Source organism: Erpetoichthys calabaricus, chromosome 2 (assembly GCF_900747795.2).
Source record: "Erpetoichthys calabaricus chromosome 2, fErpCal1.3, whole genome shotgun sequence".
NCBI classification, from domain to species: domain Eukaryota; kingdom Metazoa; phylum Chordata; class Cladistia; order Polypteriformes; family Polypteridae; genus Erpetoichthys; species Erpetoichthys calabaricus.
Window position 1 is genome coordinate 94734626 of NC_041395.2, and position 19268 is coordinate 94753893.

The 19268-nt window shown below is 37.9% G+C and overlaps 1 protein-coding gene across 1 annotated transcript in view; it reads right to left on the reverse strand.

Annotated features, from left to right (window-relative positions):
• Positions 1–19268, reverse strand: part of LOC114642859 (cadherin-related family member 4-like) — a 45516-nt gene that overhangs the window by 11986 nt on the left and 14262 nt on the right. Inside the window, exons 5-11 of the mRNA XM_051922814.1 lie at positions 17172–17302; positions 13308–13497; positions 9960–10110; positions 9467–9569; positions 6288–6503; positions 1838–1983; positions 1122–1251 (exon numbers count right to left, since the gene is read on the reverse strand). Coding sequence (XP_051778774.1) covers positions 1122–1251; positions 1838–1983; positions 6288–6503; positions 9467–9536 — 562 coding nt within the window. The 5' untranslated portion in view covers positions 9537–9569; positions 9960–10110; positions 13308–13497; positions 17172–17302. The remainder of the gene's footprint in view (positions 1–1121; positions 1252–1837; positions 1984–6287; positions 6504–9466; positions 9570–9959; positions 10111–13307; positions 13498–17171; positions 17303–19268) is intronic.

Below are 19268 nucleotides of genomic sequence, written 5' to 3' on the forward strand. Positions count from 1 at the left end.
TGTGTTCGGATTCAGCGGGTTGGAAAATGGATGGATGGATGGATAGATTCAACAATGTGCTGGAAACATTCCTCAGGGATTTTGGTCCAAATTGACACAATAGCATTGCGTAGTTGCTGCATATTTGTCAGCTGCACATATGATGTGAATCTCCTGTTCCACCACATCCCAATGGTGCGCTATTGGATTGAGATCTGGTAAATGAGGAGGCTATTTGAGTACAGTGAACTCATTGTCATGTTCAATAAATCAGTTTAAGATGATTTGGGCTTTGTAACATGGCGCGTTATTCTGCTGGAAGTAGCCGTCAAAAGATGGGTACACTGCGGGCATAAAGGGATGGACATGGTCAGCAGCAAGACTCAGGTAGGCTGTGGCATTCATATGATGCTCAGTTGGTACCAGGGGGCCCAAAGTGTGTCAAGAAAATATCCACCACCACCAATCTGAACTGTTGATACAAGGCAGGATGGATCCATGCTTTCATGTTGTTGACGCCAAATTCTGACCCTTCCATCTGAATGCCACAGCAGAAATCGAGACTCATCAGACTAGGCAACATTTTTCCAATCTTCTGTTGTCCAATTTTGGTGAGCCTGTGTGAATTGTAGCCTCAGTTGCCTGTTCTTAGCTGACAGGAGTGGCCCCCGGTGTGGTCTCCTGCTGCTGTGGCCCATCTGCTTCAAGGTTTGACATGTTGTGCATTCAGAGATGTTCTTCTGCATACCTCGGTTGTATCGAGTGGTTTTTTGAGGTACTATTATCTTTCTATCAGTTTGAACCAGTCTGGCCATATTCCTCTGACCTATGGCATCAACAAGGCATTTTTATCCAGAGAACTGGATATTTCCCTTTTTTTGAACATTCTCTGTAAACCCTAGAGATGGTTGTGCATGAAAACCCAGTAGATCAGCAGTTTCTGAAATAATCAGATCAGCCCGTCTGGCACCAACAACATGCCAGGTTCAAAGTCACTTAAATCACCTTTCTTCCCCATTCTGTTGCTCGGTTTGAACTTCAGCAGGTTGTGCCACTAAATAAAGTTTCCAGGAGGAAAAAATTTGGAACAAAAAAAATAGCATTTAAGTTTAAAACCAGAGTTCAGTATTTAGCAGACTTACCACCAGTGATTTCATACGAGAAATCTGAATTCCAAGATTTGCAATTAAGATTTGCCACTGAACTACGTGTAGGCAATGTAGAGCAAATGGTTGTCCTTATATACCATGGATAACATGTGATGGAGGTGTCCTAAGATATCAAGAACAAAATAAGAAAGGCTGTACTTTATTCTGAAGCCTGAAAATAGTATTATTTCTGTGTTATTTATTTATCAGTCAATATATGTATTTATTTATTTAAAGATCTTCTGAAAATTGCCAAATTTACCCTCTGTGGACAAATAAAATTTTATCTATCTATCAATCTGTCTGTCTGTCTGTCTGTCTATCTATCTGTTTTACTAATAGCCTTCTTTAAAGCCTACTACTATTACTAGTATTCATGAATCTTTGTTCCTGTTTAGGGAAGTTATGTTTTAGAAATTTTAATGTTAACAGTATCAAAATAAAATTGACTTGAATGGTCATAATGTAAGGTGGTTTCATCCATTTACAATATTATTTATACTGCATACTATAGTTTATATAAATGGTTGTCCAAGGAAATACAGAGGCCACTGATGTCTTAAAAGTGAACAGAATGTAATTTAAAAATATACACTGATTTATAAGCAAATAATAATGAACATTTCTTGCTATTTACATTTATTAAACTAATTACCAAAAAAAGGCTTAATTACATAATATTTGTTACTCAAATGCTATAAAGTAATTACCTCTACATTCACAGTGATGGTGCAATTAGTCGTTTTCTGATTTATAGGATCTGGAATTATATCCTGATTCACATCCACAATAAGAATTTCCAGCTTATAAACAGAACGTTTCTCGTATTGAAGGGTATTGATGAGCTGAATAAAACCTGCAGATGTTAAGTAAAATGAACGAAAAGGTAAGTTAAAAAAGTTCTGCTTCAGTTTTTTTGTTCTTTATATCACCTTATACAATTTCTTGTATTAAGGATTTGTTAGTTTTCACAGACCCCTTGGGGTCAGAACGCAGGGTTAGCCGTTGTACAGCACTCCTGGAACAATTACAGTTTAAGGGTCTTGCTCGAGGGCCCAGCAGAGTAGGATCTATTTTGGCAGTGACGGAGAATCGAACCGGCAACCTTCTGGATACCGGCAGAGATCCTTAGCCTCAGAGCCACCACTCCACCCTATGAAGGTGTAGCAAGTTCACATTACACAAATTACACGCAACAATGACCAGAGGACGGTGAAGCTGAAGTTCATCTTTCTTGTATTGTGATTACTTACAGACATGAACAGGAATGTAGTCAACCTCTGGAGGCAGAGTTTGAATTAAACACTTTCTGTAATGAAGCTGTGCAGCACTTATGGCTTAAAAGGGAGCTGCATGAGTGGAAATACTGGAGGTCTGATTCCATTAATGTTATAAAGTGCATGTGCCAAAAGGTTTTTTTTTTACAATGAAGCAAATATCACTATTAGAATACACATTTTAAGTAATACCATGGGTGGTAGAGTGGGGGACTAATAAGTATGCAGACTTTTTAAATTTAGCAATTTGATACCTCACACATTTTTTAATGTGATACTAGTAAAATATTAGTAGTAGAGGATTATCAAAGAAGTACAGGAAATTTTCTGTATGCATTAATGCACATGCTTCAATATTATATTGAAATGAAATGCAGCAGACCACTTCTATAAACCCGTCTAGAATCATCTCTGACAGACACGAGCACTTGCACAACTTCAGCATATTACCCAATACACGGAGAAGCTAAAATAAATATAACTGCTAAACTATATGTCGATAATCAGCGATGAGCAGTCCATTAGAAGGCACTTAATAATATCCCATAAGTCAGTGTGAACCCTTCAAGTCACTTGTGGAAACAGTGAAACAGTATCATGAGTCAAGCTGAGCAGCAGCAATTTACCTGTAATATGGTCCACTGGATATTTCTATGTTTATTATAAGTGGAATTGAATTATTTAATTATTTATTGCATTCATTTGGTCATGCCCTTTGTGTCATGCTCTTCTGCTGCTCATGGGTAAGACACCAAAGATACTGGGAACTTTTGAATCCAAGGATGAAATGATTTAATCTTCTGATTAAACTGCCCAGTATATTCCTATAAAGTACTGTAGGAAGCGTGGGAGGAGGTGGATGACGAGTTGGCCTTGGTCCCCAGCACTGTGACTGTGTCTGTGACTTATGTTATAATTGTATAACATACATATAAAATGTATAAAAGTCATCAAAGGTTTATTTTCTCCAGGTATGCTGTTTGTCGAGTGTTTTCGACTGGCCATATCTCAATGATTAATGGGCATACATTGTTGAGTTCATATTAATCAGTGTGAAATATTATCTTCGTGCATTATGGGATTTTTATAGCCTATAATTTCTTTTTGGTTTTTTTTTTGCCTAGAAACTTTTTATGGCCCATATTCAACAAAGAGTGCAATACAAAAATACGTCGAAATTGACATTTTTTTATTCATTTGCATTTTTGAGTTAACTAGCAGTCTGAATTCTTTATTTTTATAGCACAATGACTGAGGTACACCAAATGGCCACCTTCTCAGTCATGTCTGCCCATGCTGCATATAGAATTTGACGGTAATTTGATGACAAATGAATCACAAGTGTATGCAGTTCAAAAAGAGGATGACTGCAACTACACATGAACAACAAACAGCCCTTCCCACAAAACAGTGTCATAAATGTATCTGGAGTGGGTTGATTGAGGCTGACATGCAAAATGCCAATGGTCAGACAATTAGTGTCTGACTTCAATGGTGGGGTAAAAGGGGTCAACGCAGACTGCATTAGGGATGAAATATGACAGCTGGTGACACACCTGAATTCCACCTTTATCTGTGAAAAAAAGAAGGTGTAGTTTCAGTGGCGTAATTAATACAAATACTCAACCGTAAAGACAGCAAAAACAAGGCTGGTTTGATGAATAACCTCATATTTCCTTTAATGGAAATATTAGGACATGATGGCTTCATCCTGCTGCGGTGGGTTGGCACCCTGCCCGGGATTGGTTCCTGCCTTGTGCCCTGTGTTGGCTGGGATTGGCTCCAGCAGACCCCCGTGACCCTGTGTTCGGATTCAGCGGGTTGGAAAATGGATGGATGGGTGGGCTTCATCCTGGTAAGGGGTGAACAATGAAATCTGATGGCAGTGGTGTAATGGTGAATGATGTGATTTTGTAGAACATTTGAATTCCATCCGGAATTACAAATAAATCACATAGTATTTTTAATGGACCACAAATATGCTGGAGAGGGCATAAACAAAAGGGACTAGAGAAAACAGAAGTTCAGCACACAAATAAACGGGCTCAATGATGTTTAAATATTAAAGGTGATGTAATGCCTCCCTCTTGGTAATAATTTCCCAATTTCATATTACACACATTTACATATTTATTGAAATGTTTAAATATTTCAATAAATCATAATTAAAATATGTAATTATTTTAATTTTGATGTATGATCCTCTTGGGAAAAGTGGTTTAAACAGCATTAAAACGACTTACATGAAAAAAAAAAATGTTGTGGCGGACGGCCAGTGACCTGAGATGAAGACTGGACTCCTTTGGTTCTTTGTCTCTTTGGAGAATCCTTGTGTACTTCTGGTTTGACTTTGTGTTGAATGAGCGGTTGCTCATGGAGTCCCGAATGAGACACATTACCTGCATTGTGAGGGAGTGTCATTTACGGTACTACGGCCATGTGGCGTGTTTCCCCGAGGGTGATCCAGCTTGTAAGATCCTCATTGTTTGGGACCAGAGTGGCTGGACCAGACCAAGGGGTCGCCCATGTAACTCCTGGCTGCAGCAGATAGAGGGTCATTTCCAGAGGATGGGACTGGACCACGTGTCTGCCTGGGGGGTTGCCAACCGGGATCCCGAGCTGTTTTGTCGTGTGGTGGGTACGGTAACACACTGCTCCCCAACTTGACTTCACTTGACTTGGCAGATGGCTGGGACACCCCGGTAAATGGGGGAGAGGACATTCTCGGGAAAATACCTTCTCTGGAACATGAGAGGGCAACCCCCCCGGCTCACAACAGGGCCACGGGTTTGGAGCTTAGAAACTCAACCCTGCTGGGTCCTGTGGCCTCCACCAGGTGGCACCTGGACAATTAATGAGCCCTGGGCTGCAGCACTTCCACCACACCCAGAAGTGCTGCCGGAAGAAGAATCTGGGTTCCGATATAAAGGGGCCACCTCACTCCTTTCGAAAAGCCAGAGTCAGGAGGAGGTAGACAAAGCTTGCTGGGAAAGGAGTGGAGATGGCAAAGAAGGAACAGAAGAAGAAGAAGGAAAACAAACTCTGTTGTGCTTTGCCCCGTGAGCATTGTGTACTGAGAACTGAAAATAAAACATGTGTTGTGTGGCAACTCGTATCTCTGCCTGTCTGTTTCGGGTTAGGGCAGCTGTATGCACCCTGGTGATCCACAATGTATTTAGGAGAGAAAGTGTGTCCCAACACCAAAAAGGTTGACGAACATGGGATTACACAACATTTTTTTATCAATGCATAGAATTGCAATTTGAGAAAGTGTTCTCTGGTATTCCATCCTTATGTTCTCAATACCAGTCAACAACCAGCTTTAATTTGGTGATGCTGTATTTCAGAATGTTATAGAAAGAGAACAACAGACAACAGTACTTTTGAGTGAGCAAAAGAGTAATTAGTAACTTTTATTTATTTTTTGTTTGTAGGTATTTATTCAAACACACTCTATAATGAGACAGTACCAATTTTAGTCTTTAATGCTAATTGAGAGTCTGGATTTGTAGAAGTTATTATCTTTGAATGAATCAACTTTAAACTGTCTTTATAAAATTACCAAATGCCAAGATTGCTTTCAGTATTTCTTGGAATTCATACAATTACCCCCTAAACACCCCTTCATATCCACAGACAAGCCCCCCCCACACACACACACACATCTGTAGATACTTTCCACCGTCAATGAAGTGGTATGTTTACCTTTCCAGACAAGATGGTAAAGTGTAAGGGTGTTGAATTAGCCAATAAACTTAATGGTATTTTTTATAATTGTTTTAGCTCTGGGCATTACATTTGCATTGCATTTTCACTTTACTTCCACAATACTTGCATGCATTCTGTTTTCTTTCAGAATTGATAAAAATAAAGCAGAACTCACCCAGATGTGGATCTATGATGAACAGTGGTGGGAAGGGGTTTCCTCCAATAATGCTGTAGCGGAGATCATTAAATCTCCAGTCACGGTCCGTGGCATTCACTCTCCCCACTATATAACTCAGTGGGGAATTTTTTTTTATATTATGACTGAAAGGAGGGTGGCATTGTGGATAGTACTGATTGACTGGTGTCACTGTAATGTACACTTTCACAACAGCTACGAAAAGAAAAGCAGTAGATTATTATGAAATACATCGATAAAGATTACTGAGAAAACAAATTGTGCCGATCCTATAATAATCAGATATTTCAAACATTTTAATCAAAACTTCACAGTTCTGCGTCTTACATTTCAAGGGAATTAGCTAAGTTAAAATTGATTTCATTTGGCCACTTTATACATATTTGCTTTTGGTTTTATTAAAGATAGATAATAGAGACAGATTTTATATACAATTGAAGATATTACCATATTGACTATGAGAAGTGACACTAGGGATACTGGGAGAGTTGGGATCCAAAATGAAAAGATTTAGTCTTCTTATTAAACTGTCTGGCACATACTCATAGATGTGTGCAGATTGTTGGTTAAGGTCATCAGAACTTTGACTTTGACTGACCGTATCTGTAATAACCAACCGTGGACCACCTTAGAAGTTAATACTTAGAGGAATGCTGTTAATCAGAGTTTTTATTTTTCTCTCTTCTATTGTCAAATGGCCATATCTCAATTGTAATATTAATGAGTTTGTATTGTCGTAATTTGTTTGTGTCAATGATACTGAAATTAATCATAAAACTATATGCAAAAATAAATTGGTTTAAATTTAATTGCCTTGAAATAAATAAAGGAGGTTTTTTTTTTAGTAATTTGGTTTAGAAAATGAGATAACATGAACAGGAATATCTCAATCTCAACATGAAACTTCATGGGTGGCACTGTGGATAGAAAAGTGGTATATAAACAAGGAGTGACCCAAAAAAAAGATAGAGTAATTAGCCTCAAGCTGGCATGTCCTTCTTCTGTCCAAATTAGTGGGCAACATGTCATTTTCTAACCCTGCTAAATCCAGACCAGGGTCTGGAGTCTATCCCAGCCAGCAGAGGGCACAAGGCTGAAAGAAACCCTGGACATAGCACTAGTCTATTGCAGGGCAGACAAAAACACCACACACACACATACTGAACACACACTAGGATCCATTTAGCAATTCACCATTTCACCTAACCTGCATGTCTATGGACACTGAGAGGAAAGCAAAGTATCCCCGAGGAAACCCACATGGACACGGGAAGTTCATGTAGGGAGGACACAGGGCAAGTACCTTTGTCTCCTTACTGCGAGGTAGCAGCACTACCACTGTGCCACCATGCCACCCAGTGGGCAAAATAAAATATGGAATTAGATTGGTTTGGTGGTATTCTTTGTTGATTGAGAATAAGACTATTTAACAAGTCATACTGTGCAAAAGACAGATAGACATCCCTTACATTTAGTGTGAATACTAAATGTATGTAAATTATACAGATTTTAGCAACTTATTTAAAATAATCAGTGTTGGTTGTTTTGCCATATTTTAGACATGCTGTGGTCAGGCTATGTTGTCCCATTATGATGGAACTGAGGTGTGAGTGACAGATGATTAAAAATGGTGGCAGCAAATTTTATATATGGGAAAAGTTTTATAGAAACTTGCACTTAAGGGCTACTGTAGTTCCATAGCTTCTGATATCTGGGTTTGATTTTTGGCTGAGCTATTGCCATTGTGGAGGTTGAACATTCTTCAGACACTCTTTTTCATCTAAAATAAATGAGTGTTAGTTTAATTGGCAATGCTAAATTAGTCAGATAAGTAAATGTGAGTATGTATGTGAGTGTACTCCCTTATAGACCGCCAACAATTCTGGATTGTTTTCTGTTTACACATCAAGCTGTCCCAATAGACTATAACACCTCTCAGCCCTGCACTGGACTCAATTCTGAGACTGGCTGAATTTGGTGTATTTTATTATTCTGTAGACCATGTGCAGTCGGAGTAACCACAGCCTTGGGATACCCAGGAAAGGATTCTGTAATATTACATTGTATATGAGGAAAAAATAGAAAAGCAGCTAATTATAAAAAAGGAATCTAGACCTTGAGGAAACTAAGCATGTAAATTAGTATAAATTAAACTATACAGAAAGTGAAAGACAATTTTAGGTCATACTGTATTTATGAAATTAAGTCCATGAAATGCATATTATGGGACTATAATAGAAGTTTTGATCTGTGAACAGTAATATACGTTTTTAAGGAACAGACATGCTGCCTGCACTCCCAGCTGACACCTTTATCCAATGTGACTTGCAACATTTACAATTAGTTACATTTCTTTTTTGGTTTTCTAACAGGATCTCAGGCAGGTCAAGTGACTTGCTTATGTTCAAACAGTGTCAGTAGTGGGATTAGATCCCTCAAATTAACAGTTTACGGTCCAGAGCCTTAACCACTATGCCACACTGCCTACCTCCCAACCCACGGCTCAGCTCCAATAGCTTTCTTCTGTAAATCTTTCTTCTATCTATTGGCTTGAAGGACATGAAACAAACAAAACATGTCCTGCTATTTCATGTGTACCCCACATTGGCAGTACCCATTAAACTACACACTCCTGGGCACTGACATTTATGAGTCTGCTTTCAGAAGGCAATAGCATATAGCAAATCCAGTTATCAGGAAACATTCTCCTCTGGCCAAAATCCACTTTCCTTAATCTATGGTGGGAAATCTTAATCTTAAAATTTGGACTGGTCGCTGTCTTAACAAGGAAAAAATTAAGATTCAACCTGTTGAGAACTGTTATGTGATCACCCAGTGTTACCATGTCCCCCAGAAACAATGCAAAATCATAACATTTTAGCTTTACTAGTTTTTAATTAATCCAAATCTGCATTTTCTATTCTCGTCTGCAGGAGCACATGCCATAAGAACATCAATCCGTGTTTAGTGAACTTTAGAGCCACTGAGGTATACTGGTTAAGATTCTGGAATACAAGGATTAGTACTGGGGTGACACTTTCTAAGTGGTTATTCAGGAAATGTATTTGTGTCTATTTATAATGATAAAGTTTATTCTGATAAATAATTAAATGAATCTATGATTTTAATTTGCATGCTAAAAGAATGGCAGTACTTACCTGACAGTTCAGGATATCTAACATCCTTTACAATGATACTGGCAGTATACTCAAAGTTAACACTCGCCATTTCTGCAGAGTCATAAGTGAGGGTATTTTTCACCTGTTAAAACAAAGATAGCTTTCCATCTTTATATGCTGATGTGATAACAATAGGATCTAAAACCTCACAATATATATATACCATTGTTTATATCAGCATTATTTTAAACAAACCAAAACAAGAAGAAAAGGAGTTAAAACCACTTTTCCACCAGATGTAAATTTGGTTTCATACTACATTTACATTGAAATACTTTATACACAAGTTAGAGCCTACAGCTGCTTCACAACCCAGACCTTTCATTTTATGTTTTGACCATTGAAATGAATTGTTCACACAAGTTTATCATATATACAAAAACACCAATCACATGACTTTTTGAGAACATACAAATCTAAAATCTTTAAAACACAGTAATGCATTTAAACCTTAACACTCATTATTATTCACCTTAAACAGTCCATCCTCCAATGAGAATTTATCTTTAGAGTTCTTATTAGTTACAACTTGATAGGAGAGTGAAGAATTTGATCCATCATAACATTTGCATTTTAGGATGAAAAGCACTGACTGAAGCGGTGTCGTCTCTGGAACACTTTTCCTTTAAAATAAAATGATAAACAAAAAAAATAAAATAAAAACATAAAATTATAATCTCCATTATTGAATAATAAAAACTATTAATTTCTTATAATCATTTTGCTTTCACATAAAGTGGATGTATACAAGACCTTATCTATTCATTTTTCTAATTTGCTTATCCAAGTAAGAGTCTTGGTGTAGCTGGAGCCTAACACACACACACACACACACGCACACACACGCGCGCACACACACACACACTAGGGACAATTTAGAATTGTCAGTTCACCTAATGTGCATGTCTGTGGCAGAAACCTGGAGCACATGGAGGAAACCCATGTAGACACAAGGGGAACATGCAAGCTCCATGCAGGATGCACCCAGGAAGTGAATCCTGATGTCCTTACTGTAAGATTGCAATGCTACAATGGCACCACCATGCCACTATGGTGCACGAAGGTCTGATGTAATTTATGTTGATTTTAGCCTTTACATCAAGAAAACCTATACTTTTAATATAGGTATGAAGACTTCTAAAATCCACTGTTGGTAGCAGCAGGGGGCCTTAAATTATGCTGTTAACTCTGCAGTATATTGTGGTTGGACTTCATTTGGGTTTTAGACATATTAGTTTCCACTAAGTGGATATCTGACATGGTGTCCTTCATCAAAGGACAGATTAGTTTCAACCCAGAATTGTGTCCAAGTGGACTAAAACTGTCCTGTTTTATTCTCCTTTACCCAGAAATATATAAATGCTTCAATTTCTGCATAGATCAACATGGCAATCAGTGAAACAATGGTGCAAGCCAATTTCCTCTGCATAACAAATAGTGTAAACACATTTACTTTGAGTACTTGATTAGAAACCAATGTCCCCAGAACTCATTAATTTTCAAATGAAGCAGACAGTTCTGTATCCCTACATTGTGTGTAGATGAGATACTAAATCAAAGCAGTCTGACTATAGCAAGTCAGGTAAATATTTATGTCCTGTAGATAGCCATCAACAATAACCTGTAGCAGAATTTTCCAGAAATTCTGCCTTTTCTTTAAAACACTGGTTTATAGCCCATTACACTAAGCAACACACAGAAATGTCATTTTCTTTAGAATACTGAATTCTAGCCCATTACATTAGCAATGGGCGAGTCACCCAAGTATGAGCTGGCATTAATCACTGGTGGCAGGGGTGCCTACATTCTGTAAATAGAAAGCCTGAAAAGTTGCATGCTTTTCCAATTAGTGCAGCAAAAAGAGAATAGACCTATTTAGAATAGCAAGCCATGTAGGAATTAGAGATTCCATTCATTGTGGTGCTCAGCACTAACATTACAGTATATTTATTATGTGCCTTCTGTAGAAACCACATAGTATCATAACAAGCAGACATACAAAATGGTGGTACTTATAAAATAAAATGCATCCAAATTGTAGATATTCACCCACATTTGATCCTGTGCCATAGGTTTATTTAGTTATGGTTATTATTTATAATGCTTAATAATTTACTGCAATTTAGAATTCAAAACTCTTAAATAAAACTATCAAAGTGAATTTAGTGAATCTGTGAATATGAAAAAAAAACTGCATAAATCACTAAATGTAAACAAAATACTAGGGGGCTTTGCCCCCTGCTCGCATCACTCGCCAAATCCTTTTCCCCTTCCGCCAGTTCTACATGCCATTGTGAAGAGGGGGGCTGAACACACCCCAACGAGACGCGGCTGCTTCTCGGAAACCCCTCTTAAACGGTGATACAATGGGAAACAAAAACTTTTTTTTTTACCTCCTCTTTGCTCGATCAGCTACTCGCTTACTGCTGCTGCTGTTGTGCCGCGTGATCTGCATTTCGAGCGGCACTTCGAACATTTAAAAGCCTGTGCAGCACCTGTCCTTTTAACACTATGCAATCTCTTTTCGCTGTTCCATTATTTCAACAAGTAATATTTTCAGTTTGTTTGTGCTAATGCGATCTTTACTCTCATTTTTTTGAGACTTTCGAATTTTCCAACTTCCATTATCTCTAACCCGCTCTGCATGTGTATCACGGGACTTGCTTCCAAAAGTTGTAAGTATGACGTGTCTTGTTCGTCTCGTGGGACGTGAAAGTGTCTCTCTGTCTCTCTTCAAAAGATCTGTCTTCCAAAGATCTCTCTTCCAAAGATCACGTCTCGTTGCAAGATTTTTTTTATAATAGAGAGAAAAGTGGCAAAGCTTGTACTCAACACCACTGACTGAGAGCACAAGCCTTTTTAAATTTCTAGGTTATTTAAAACTTGAAGTAAAGGCAAATTCCTTTGCCATAGGAGCTCTAAACTGGAGAATTAGCTGTTTGCTGATATTCAAGATATGTCACTGGTCTCAGCATTTAAAAAAGACTGAAGCAATTAAATTCTAGCATGGAGTCTCCCTTGTTAGAGCTGCCATTTCCACTGTTCAATTAATTTGTAATCACTGGGACAATACTGTAGTTGTGTTCAGATTTTATTCTCTTTTTCATTCTCTTCTCTCCTCCTTATGTTGTAGACGTTTTTAACATCAGTGTCACTCTGAAGTTAACTCTCCTAAACTTAAATCTGCAGATGGTAAACATTAGGCTTGACAAGAACATACCACTGTACCAACCAAAATAATGGGCACAATTCTGCTCTCTAACACACTGTCCAATGCCCAGGGAGAGAATGGGTGGCCACTGGGCCTGTCTCAGAGAGATTTGTCTGGACCAGAGGTTTAGCTTCTCTTGAATCTGTATTGAATGGAATTATGCTTGAAAACAATTAAATTGAATTTAATATACAGTATGTGCTGCACATATATGTATATATTTCAATGTAGATATTTCATGGTGTTTCATGTTTTGGTAATGATATTTTGTGTAATGTTTTAGCTATTTGCATTTGGATATGTGTACAGCACTAACCATACTAGTTTAAAAAAGAATATAAAAACAGTCAGAGCTTATCTTGGCAGCATTAGACATAAAGCAGGATAGGACATCAGTGACTTGTTGGGAACACTCACTGCCATATCCACACAACATGTACATCTTTGTCTGAGGCAACTGCAGAATCTAAGGAAACCCATGCAAACACAGATAATGTGCAAACTGAACACAGATGGTGATTGGGCTGAACCAAAAAAAATATTAATAAAAGTTAAATAAAGCAGTTAAAAAATATATTATAATGAAATTATTCAGTCTTGTGCTCTTACTCAACAAGGTCTGGAGAACAGATGGGAGGGAGGTTATTGGCCTCCAAGACGGTGATGCTGACGGTGGCAGTAGCACTGACTTCATGTATTCTATTGTACGCTCGGACTAGTAATGTCACTGCATACTTCTTGTTTTGGTTTTTATTTGAGTCAAAAACAAGGTTGAATGTTGTTCTTATTGTCCCAGTTACTAGTGAGAAAGCAAAAAGAATAAAATCAAAATTTGGAAATAAAAGTAAAAAGAAATTACAAAAAATGAATGAAGCAAAAATAAACAAATGCTAACCTTTGTGTATTCAAGCTTGTGAGTTAAAATGTTATAATTCATGTTTTGCAGATATACAATTTGTTACTGTATTTCCTGGATAATATAATATGTAAAAACACAATTATATGATTACAGAATCAACACTCAAGAACACAGCTGACAGCAAGTGTTGCAATGGTGACCCTTTATTCAGTTACCTCTCAGTTAATCAGCACACACACATCTTTATACAGCAGACTAACAGATCATATTTTGTAATACATTACACAAGTTATTCAGAAAAACATAGAAACATGAGGCAATAATTATATTAAAAGCAAGGTATTAAAGGATAACTTAAGTATTTTTCAAGTCAAAGCTATTTCTTCACAATCGTGATATACGTATATATTTATTTGCCACATGACATTGCATTCTAAAGCGAAGCATATTTTATGTGTTGTTAAAAATAACTTGTTCTTGCGTTTAATAATGCAGCTTATGGCTACTGGAGTTCCATTATTAAGAAAACTTTACTGAATACATCCATTTTTGAAGCCAAAAATGTTACAGAGTATTGATCTGCATCTGCACCCCTTGCACTCGGGTCCCAATTCAGGTGGTGGCTTGTGGTGTGGTGGGTGCGGTGACACGCTATCAGCTCATGCTCCCAACCTCTCTCTCTTTCTGTCTTTAGCTTATACAGTATATACAGCATATTGCAAAACAGCATATTCATGTCATACTCCACTGTTTGTCTTTTTCTGCAGCGTCTTTTGGGGCCAGGGGCATTGATTCACTTTGGAAAGTCGTTGCCATGTGCCATTATTGACATTGAGTGTTGATGCACAGATGTGAATTGCTGTCTCTCTTCTGAAGACAAGTGTAAAATAATAACTGAAAAAGACACACAATCTTACATTCTTTCACTATATGGAAGCTTAGTTCATTATTTTGCAAATATATTACCTGCTGTTACTGGATTGATAAAGCGTGCCTGGACTTCATTGAGAAAGGGGGTACAAGAGACAGAAGAATAGAATTAGTCATTTTATAGCAACTGCTGGTGATGTGGACCTAAAAATGACTTTTTGGTTTCTTCAGCAGTTTCTTCCACCACGCCTCCCAGATGTTTCGGCAGTGACACACTCTCCCCGCTGCTTCTTCCTTTTGACTGCTCATGCACATTTAGCCAAGGTCAGAGGCAACCCATATGCCACTCTTCCATTCGGCTCCCCGCTGGCAGTTATGCATCAGAGTTGATGGATTGTAGTCACCAGGAGACACAATTGAAGTGCTCTCTAAGTGCTGAGTCTGCACATGTACCCAAAGACTATTCTTTTTTGCTGGCTTCTCCAGATAGCGCAGGGCCATCATTCACACCTTACAACGTCACAGTCTGCATGTTCTCCCTGTGTAATTGTGGATTGATTGATATGAGTGAGTGTCTTTGAGTTTATTCATTAAAACACATTGTCCTAAGTTCTTTACATTACCATCTCCTCAACAACAGCACCTCATTATGCATTTAAAAATTAGATAATTGGGTTGTGGCATTTCACTCTGCTCTGTCGGACACTCTGCCTTTTTCATTATTATTATCGTACATGTGCTAAACACACCATGAGAAATGCAGCGTGTAGGTAGGTGGCTTAGCCCTTTCAATAATGTTAGTCTTTTATTGAAATTACAAGACAATATTGTTATGTGGACAAAGTATAATGAAACTCTTATTTGCTCTTTTCAGTGTGCTATCGATCGGCGTAAAACTTCTTCAGTAGGCAATGTAAAATAACAACACAGGATGCAGTGGGCAAAAGGTAAGCATGAAAAATATTTATATGATTTGCATGCACATCAGTCTGTTATTATAAGCCATGGTAGGACATAACTGTTGAAAAAATAGAATTGCAGAAGCAAAAGTAGGATTATAAACAAAATATAGCTTGGAGCTGGAGGCTTGTTGGGGTTGACAATGGTAGCTGTGAGCAGACAAGCGAACAGGAAATGTATTCTTACCTCGTGAAAAATAGTTTCAACAATGTGTGATAAAATGTTTGTTTTTAGTTTCCTTTCATTCTCAGAAGGATGCCTCATAAACGCAAAAGACATCTCTCTATTATAAAAAAAATATTGGAAGGGAGACTATGGAGACGAGACGTGATCTTCTCGGAAGACAATCTGACGTCCCGCGAGACACACTTTAACATCACACGAGACAAGGCAGTGATACAGCATTTAAAAGAACTTCACGGACATCTAACCTAGCAGTTGTTGGAATGCTTTTGGCAGACACACTTCATGTGCTCCCAGCTCTTAAAACAATGACAAGCAACAAGCAGAACACACAGCTTACCAGCAGCAGTAAGCCAGCAGATGATCCGACCGCTTCTCTTTAGCATGTGTTCAGCCAAAACCCACCCCCCCCCCCCCCCCCCCCCCCCCTCACAACGCGCGCGGCAGAGACGCAAAGTGGCAAAAGGACAGCTACTGTACAGGCTTTTAAATGATTGACGCGCAAAGCACAACAAGTAGAATACGCAGCTCACCAACAGTAGCAGCAAGCCAGCAGGTGATCCAACCACTTCTCCTTAGTGTGCGTTCACCGGCCCCCCACCCCCTTCACAACGCGAGCAGCGTTATACGTCCTGTGAGAAAGAGATGTAACCACGCCCGAGGCCAGAAATAAAGGACAAGTACAGTATTGTTTTTACAAAAGTTTCAAAGTAAAAGTGAAAATAATACATATGTAACAATTCCCATAAAAATAACAATCTCTTTAAATTGTATATCCAGTAAACCAAACCCGGGGGTGGGCAAGTGAAGCGAGCAGGGGGCAGAGCCCCCTAGTATTTTCTTAAAAAAATCTGTGCTGCTTAAAAGAGGACATATTTAGTGGGTATTAAGGCTTTTCCATTCACATATGGCCCTGGTACCCTTCAGCCCCATTGTAAGCTGCAAAACCAGACAAGGAATTTTTAAAATTTATAAGAAATGTTTCACTGTATAACACTGTTTCATATGGAAATTTAATATATATAATGATTGTGAAGAAATAACTTTGACTTGATAAATACCAAACTTATTCTTTAGGTTCAGAGATAATGAAAGTCAAAACAACCCTTTAGTCATTTAGGTAGAGAGCTACACAAAGATGTCTCAATTCAGACCAATCAGTTTTACAATATTTGCCAACTGCTGTTATACGTCTTTAACAAGCTCCTATATGCTTTAGCTGCATGTACTGTGCATCATATACTTTGGTAATTTAAGTTGGATTTTAAAGAGATCATTCATTATATGCAGTTCATGTGAAAATGTGTCCTAACTGCTTACTAAAATTGTTTAAAAAGAAACAAACTTACACGTTTGTTCTGTGTATTTTCTGTAAATTTATTTTTTAGAATATCACTTATACAATGATAACATGATACCTTTGTTATTTTGCATTTATTTACTTAATGTTACAATATATAACTATTGTAAATGCCTAATAGGTGCCTAATAATGCAGTCACTTAACTGAGATGTTGCCCACTTTTGCGCATGAGCCTTTGCAACAGTATCACTGAAAAGGCAGACAATACCTTGCGGTTAACATTTGTTTAAAGGTCTTACCTTGATTGATTTGAAAAGCTCGGTTGGGATTTATTATCTCATAAAACACCTGTACACCCTTTGCTGTGACGTTGGTGACATATGATAACGGGCCAGTGTTTGCATTAATCCGAGCATAATATGTACTGTTTCTGAAGAGAGATAAATTCATTTAGGCAAAAGTAATCATTTGGAAACTTCCAAAGAAAGAGAGAGAACAAATGTAATTACATTTTTCTTACTGAATCAATACAATAAATCATTAATTGCCCTGTATATGTTATTTTTTGATTTCCTGCTGATAAAGCCACATTGTCTTAAACTGATCATTAAATCAATTAGAAAGGAAAAGCATCCTCTGTTTGCCTGATTGCACTGGCAAAAATGTCAATAACTAAATAAAACACTGCAAAGGGAGAAAAAAATCTAAAACAATATGAAATATTATTAAAGTTGTTATATTTCATGTCTAATCCCTATTCATGTCCTGCTCCTGATTATTTCAGTTCAAGATTGCATGAAGCTGAGGCCTCAGCAGGAAGCACCAGGGAGAAGGAAGAGAACATCTCAGAACATACCTGTAATAGCAGTTCTTTTCACTGTTCATGCATTTATTTTTATGTTGATTTTAATATACTTACACAAGTGTTTTGTATTCTCCAACTTTTTGGCTAAGTAACTCTTTTCCACATTTGAAAACACCACAATAGCTACCATTTTTCCTCCAGTTTCCTTTCTCATTTCTCCTATTTCTCGCTTACTGTTAGACATACTGTACTACTTTCCATTAATCCTTCTTCCCATCCTACCTCTTGACTCTAAACTTGTATGGCCTGTGACCGTAGTTGGTCATTTATACAAATTCTAGCACAAACATAGACAACAAACCTGAAGTCGCTTCCAGGGTCAATGTGTGTGGAAGAAAGGCTGTGAGCCCTCGTAACAGAGTGCTTTCTAAAGGCTGCAGTTTCCTTGCCTCCCAATCCCTGACTGAAATCTTTTGAAGAGTTAGTTTCCCCTAATTTCTCATCGGATGTTTTCTACCCATCATAACAAACAGAGTGCAAATTTTTCAATTGGGACTCAAAGGTGCCATCTTTTGCGTTCAGTTGTACTTCATGACACCACTGTTAATCTCCTTCTCATGCGTCATGTAAATGCATGTGTGTAGCATTCTGGCATGACTGCTCTTCAAAGGCAAGCAGGCAGGCAGGCATGGAGGTGGCTGTCAGTGAGCTCTTCTCAGGAATCTTCATCAGCTACAATATTTATTAATGCCCGCCATTTCAACCTTAGCCTTACAACTATTCAATTCAAGCACATCAGCCTTTACATCATTTTACATTCAAAAGCTTCCAGCATTACTCCAACTAAACTTTGCTTAGAAGCCATTAGGTGCAGCGGGAGATCACACGCTACGTAAAAGAATGCATCAAGCAGTTTAGATGAGGAACATTATTGCATTTAAAGGAAAGAGATTTTGCTGGATTATTCATCTTTAAAAAAAAAGCAATCAATCACCATATCATCCAGTCTTTGGGAACTCCTGTACATTCCAGAAAGGGTTATATGGTAGTCAATCCAAAATCAGAAGTGAAAGACTGAAATGGTAGGACATTGAAAGGGTCATAAATGATTTGTCATTTTAAGTTGAGATTCCTGTTGGCCATTTTTTTGTCTGTTTTCTTTCATTTAATTTGGTCTATTTACTGTCTTTGTTCATTCATTTCTTTTGTTTATTACCTTTACTATTTTTAATTTTAGACCTGTTGTACCACATTATTCAAAGTACTGTGAGAAAATCATACCAATAACTTATCAGACATCACAATCAGCACATGTGTTGTATCGTAGTAGGAGGACTGCTCTTCATGCACTGGGCAGTGAATCTGTGAGCTCTTCAGACCTAGCAGAGCTACATGCTTTAGTGACAGAGGCCTGACTGGATGGGAAGAGGAGCAACTCCCTTGACAAGTCTTGGGAAATGACAGACACTTTCAGAGAAAAAAGAAGGAATTAGAGCCCATGCAGAATTTAGGGCCTTTTTGTGACCATGTAGAAGCTGAGAGGTGTGCTTGACAATGATGGTGGACAACAGCAATAGAAAAAGAGAGAGCA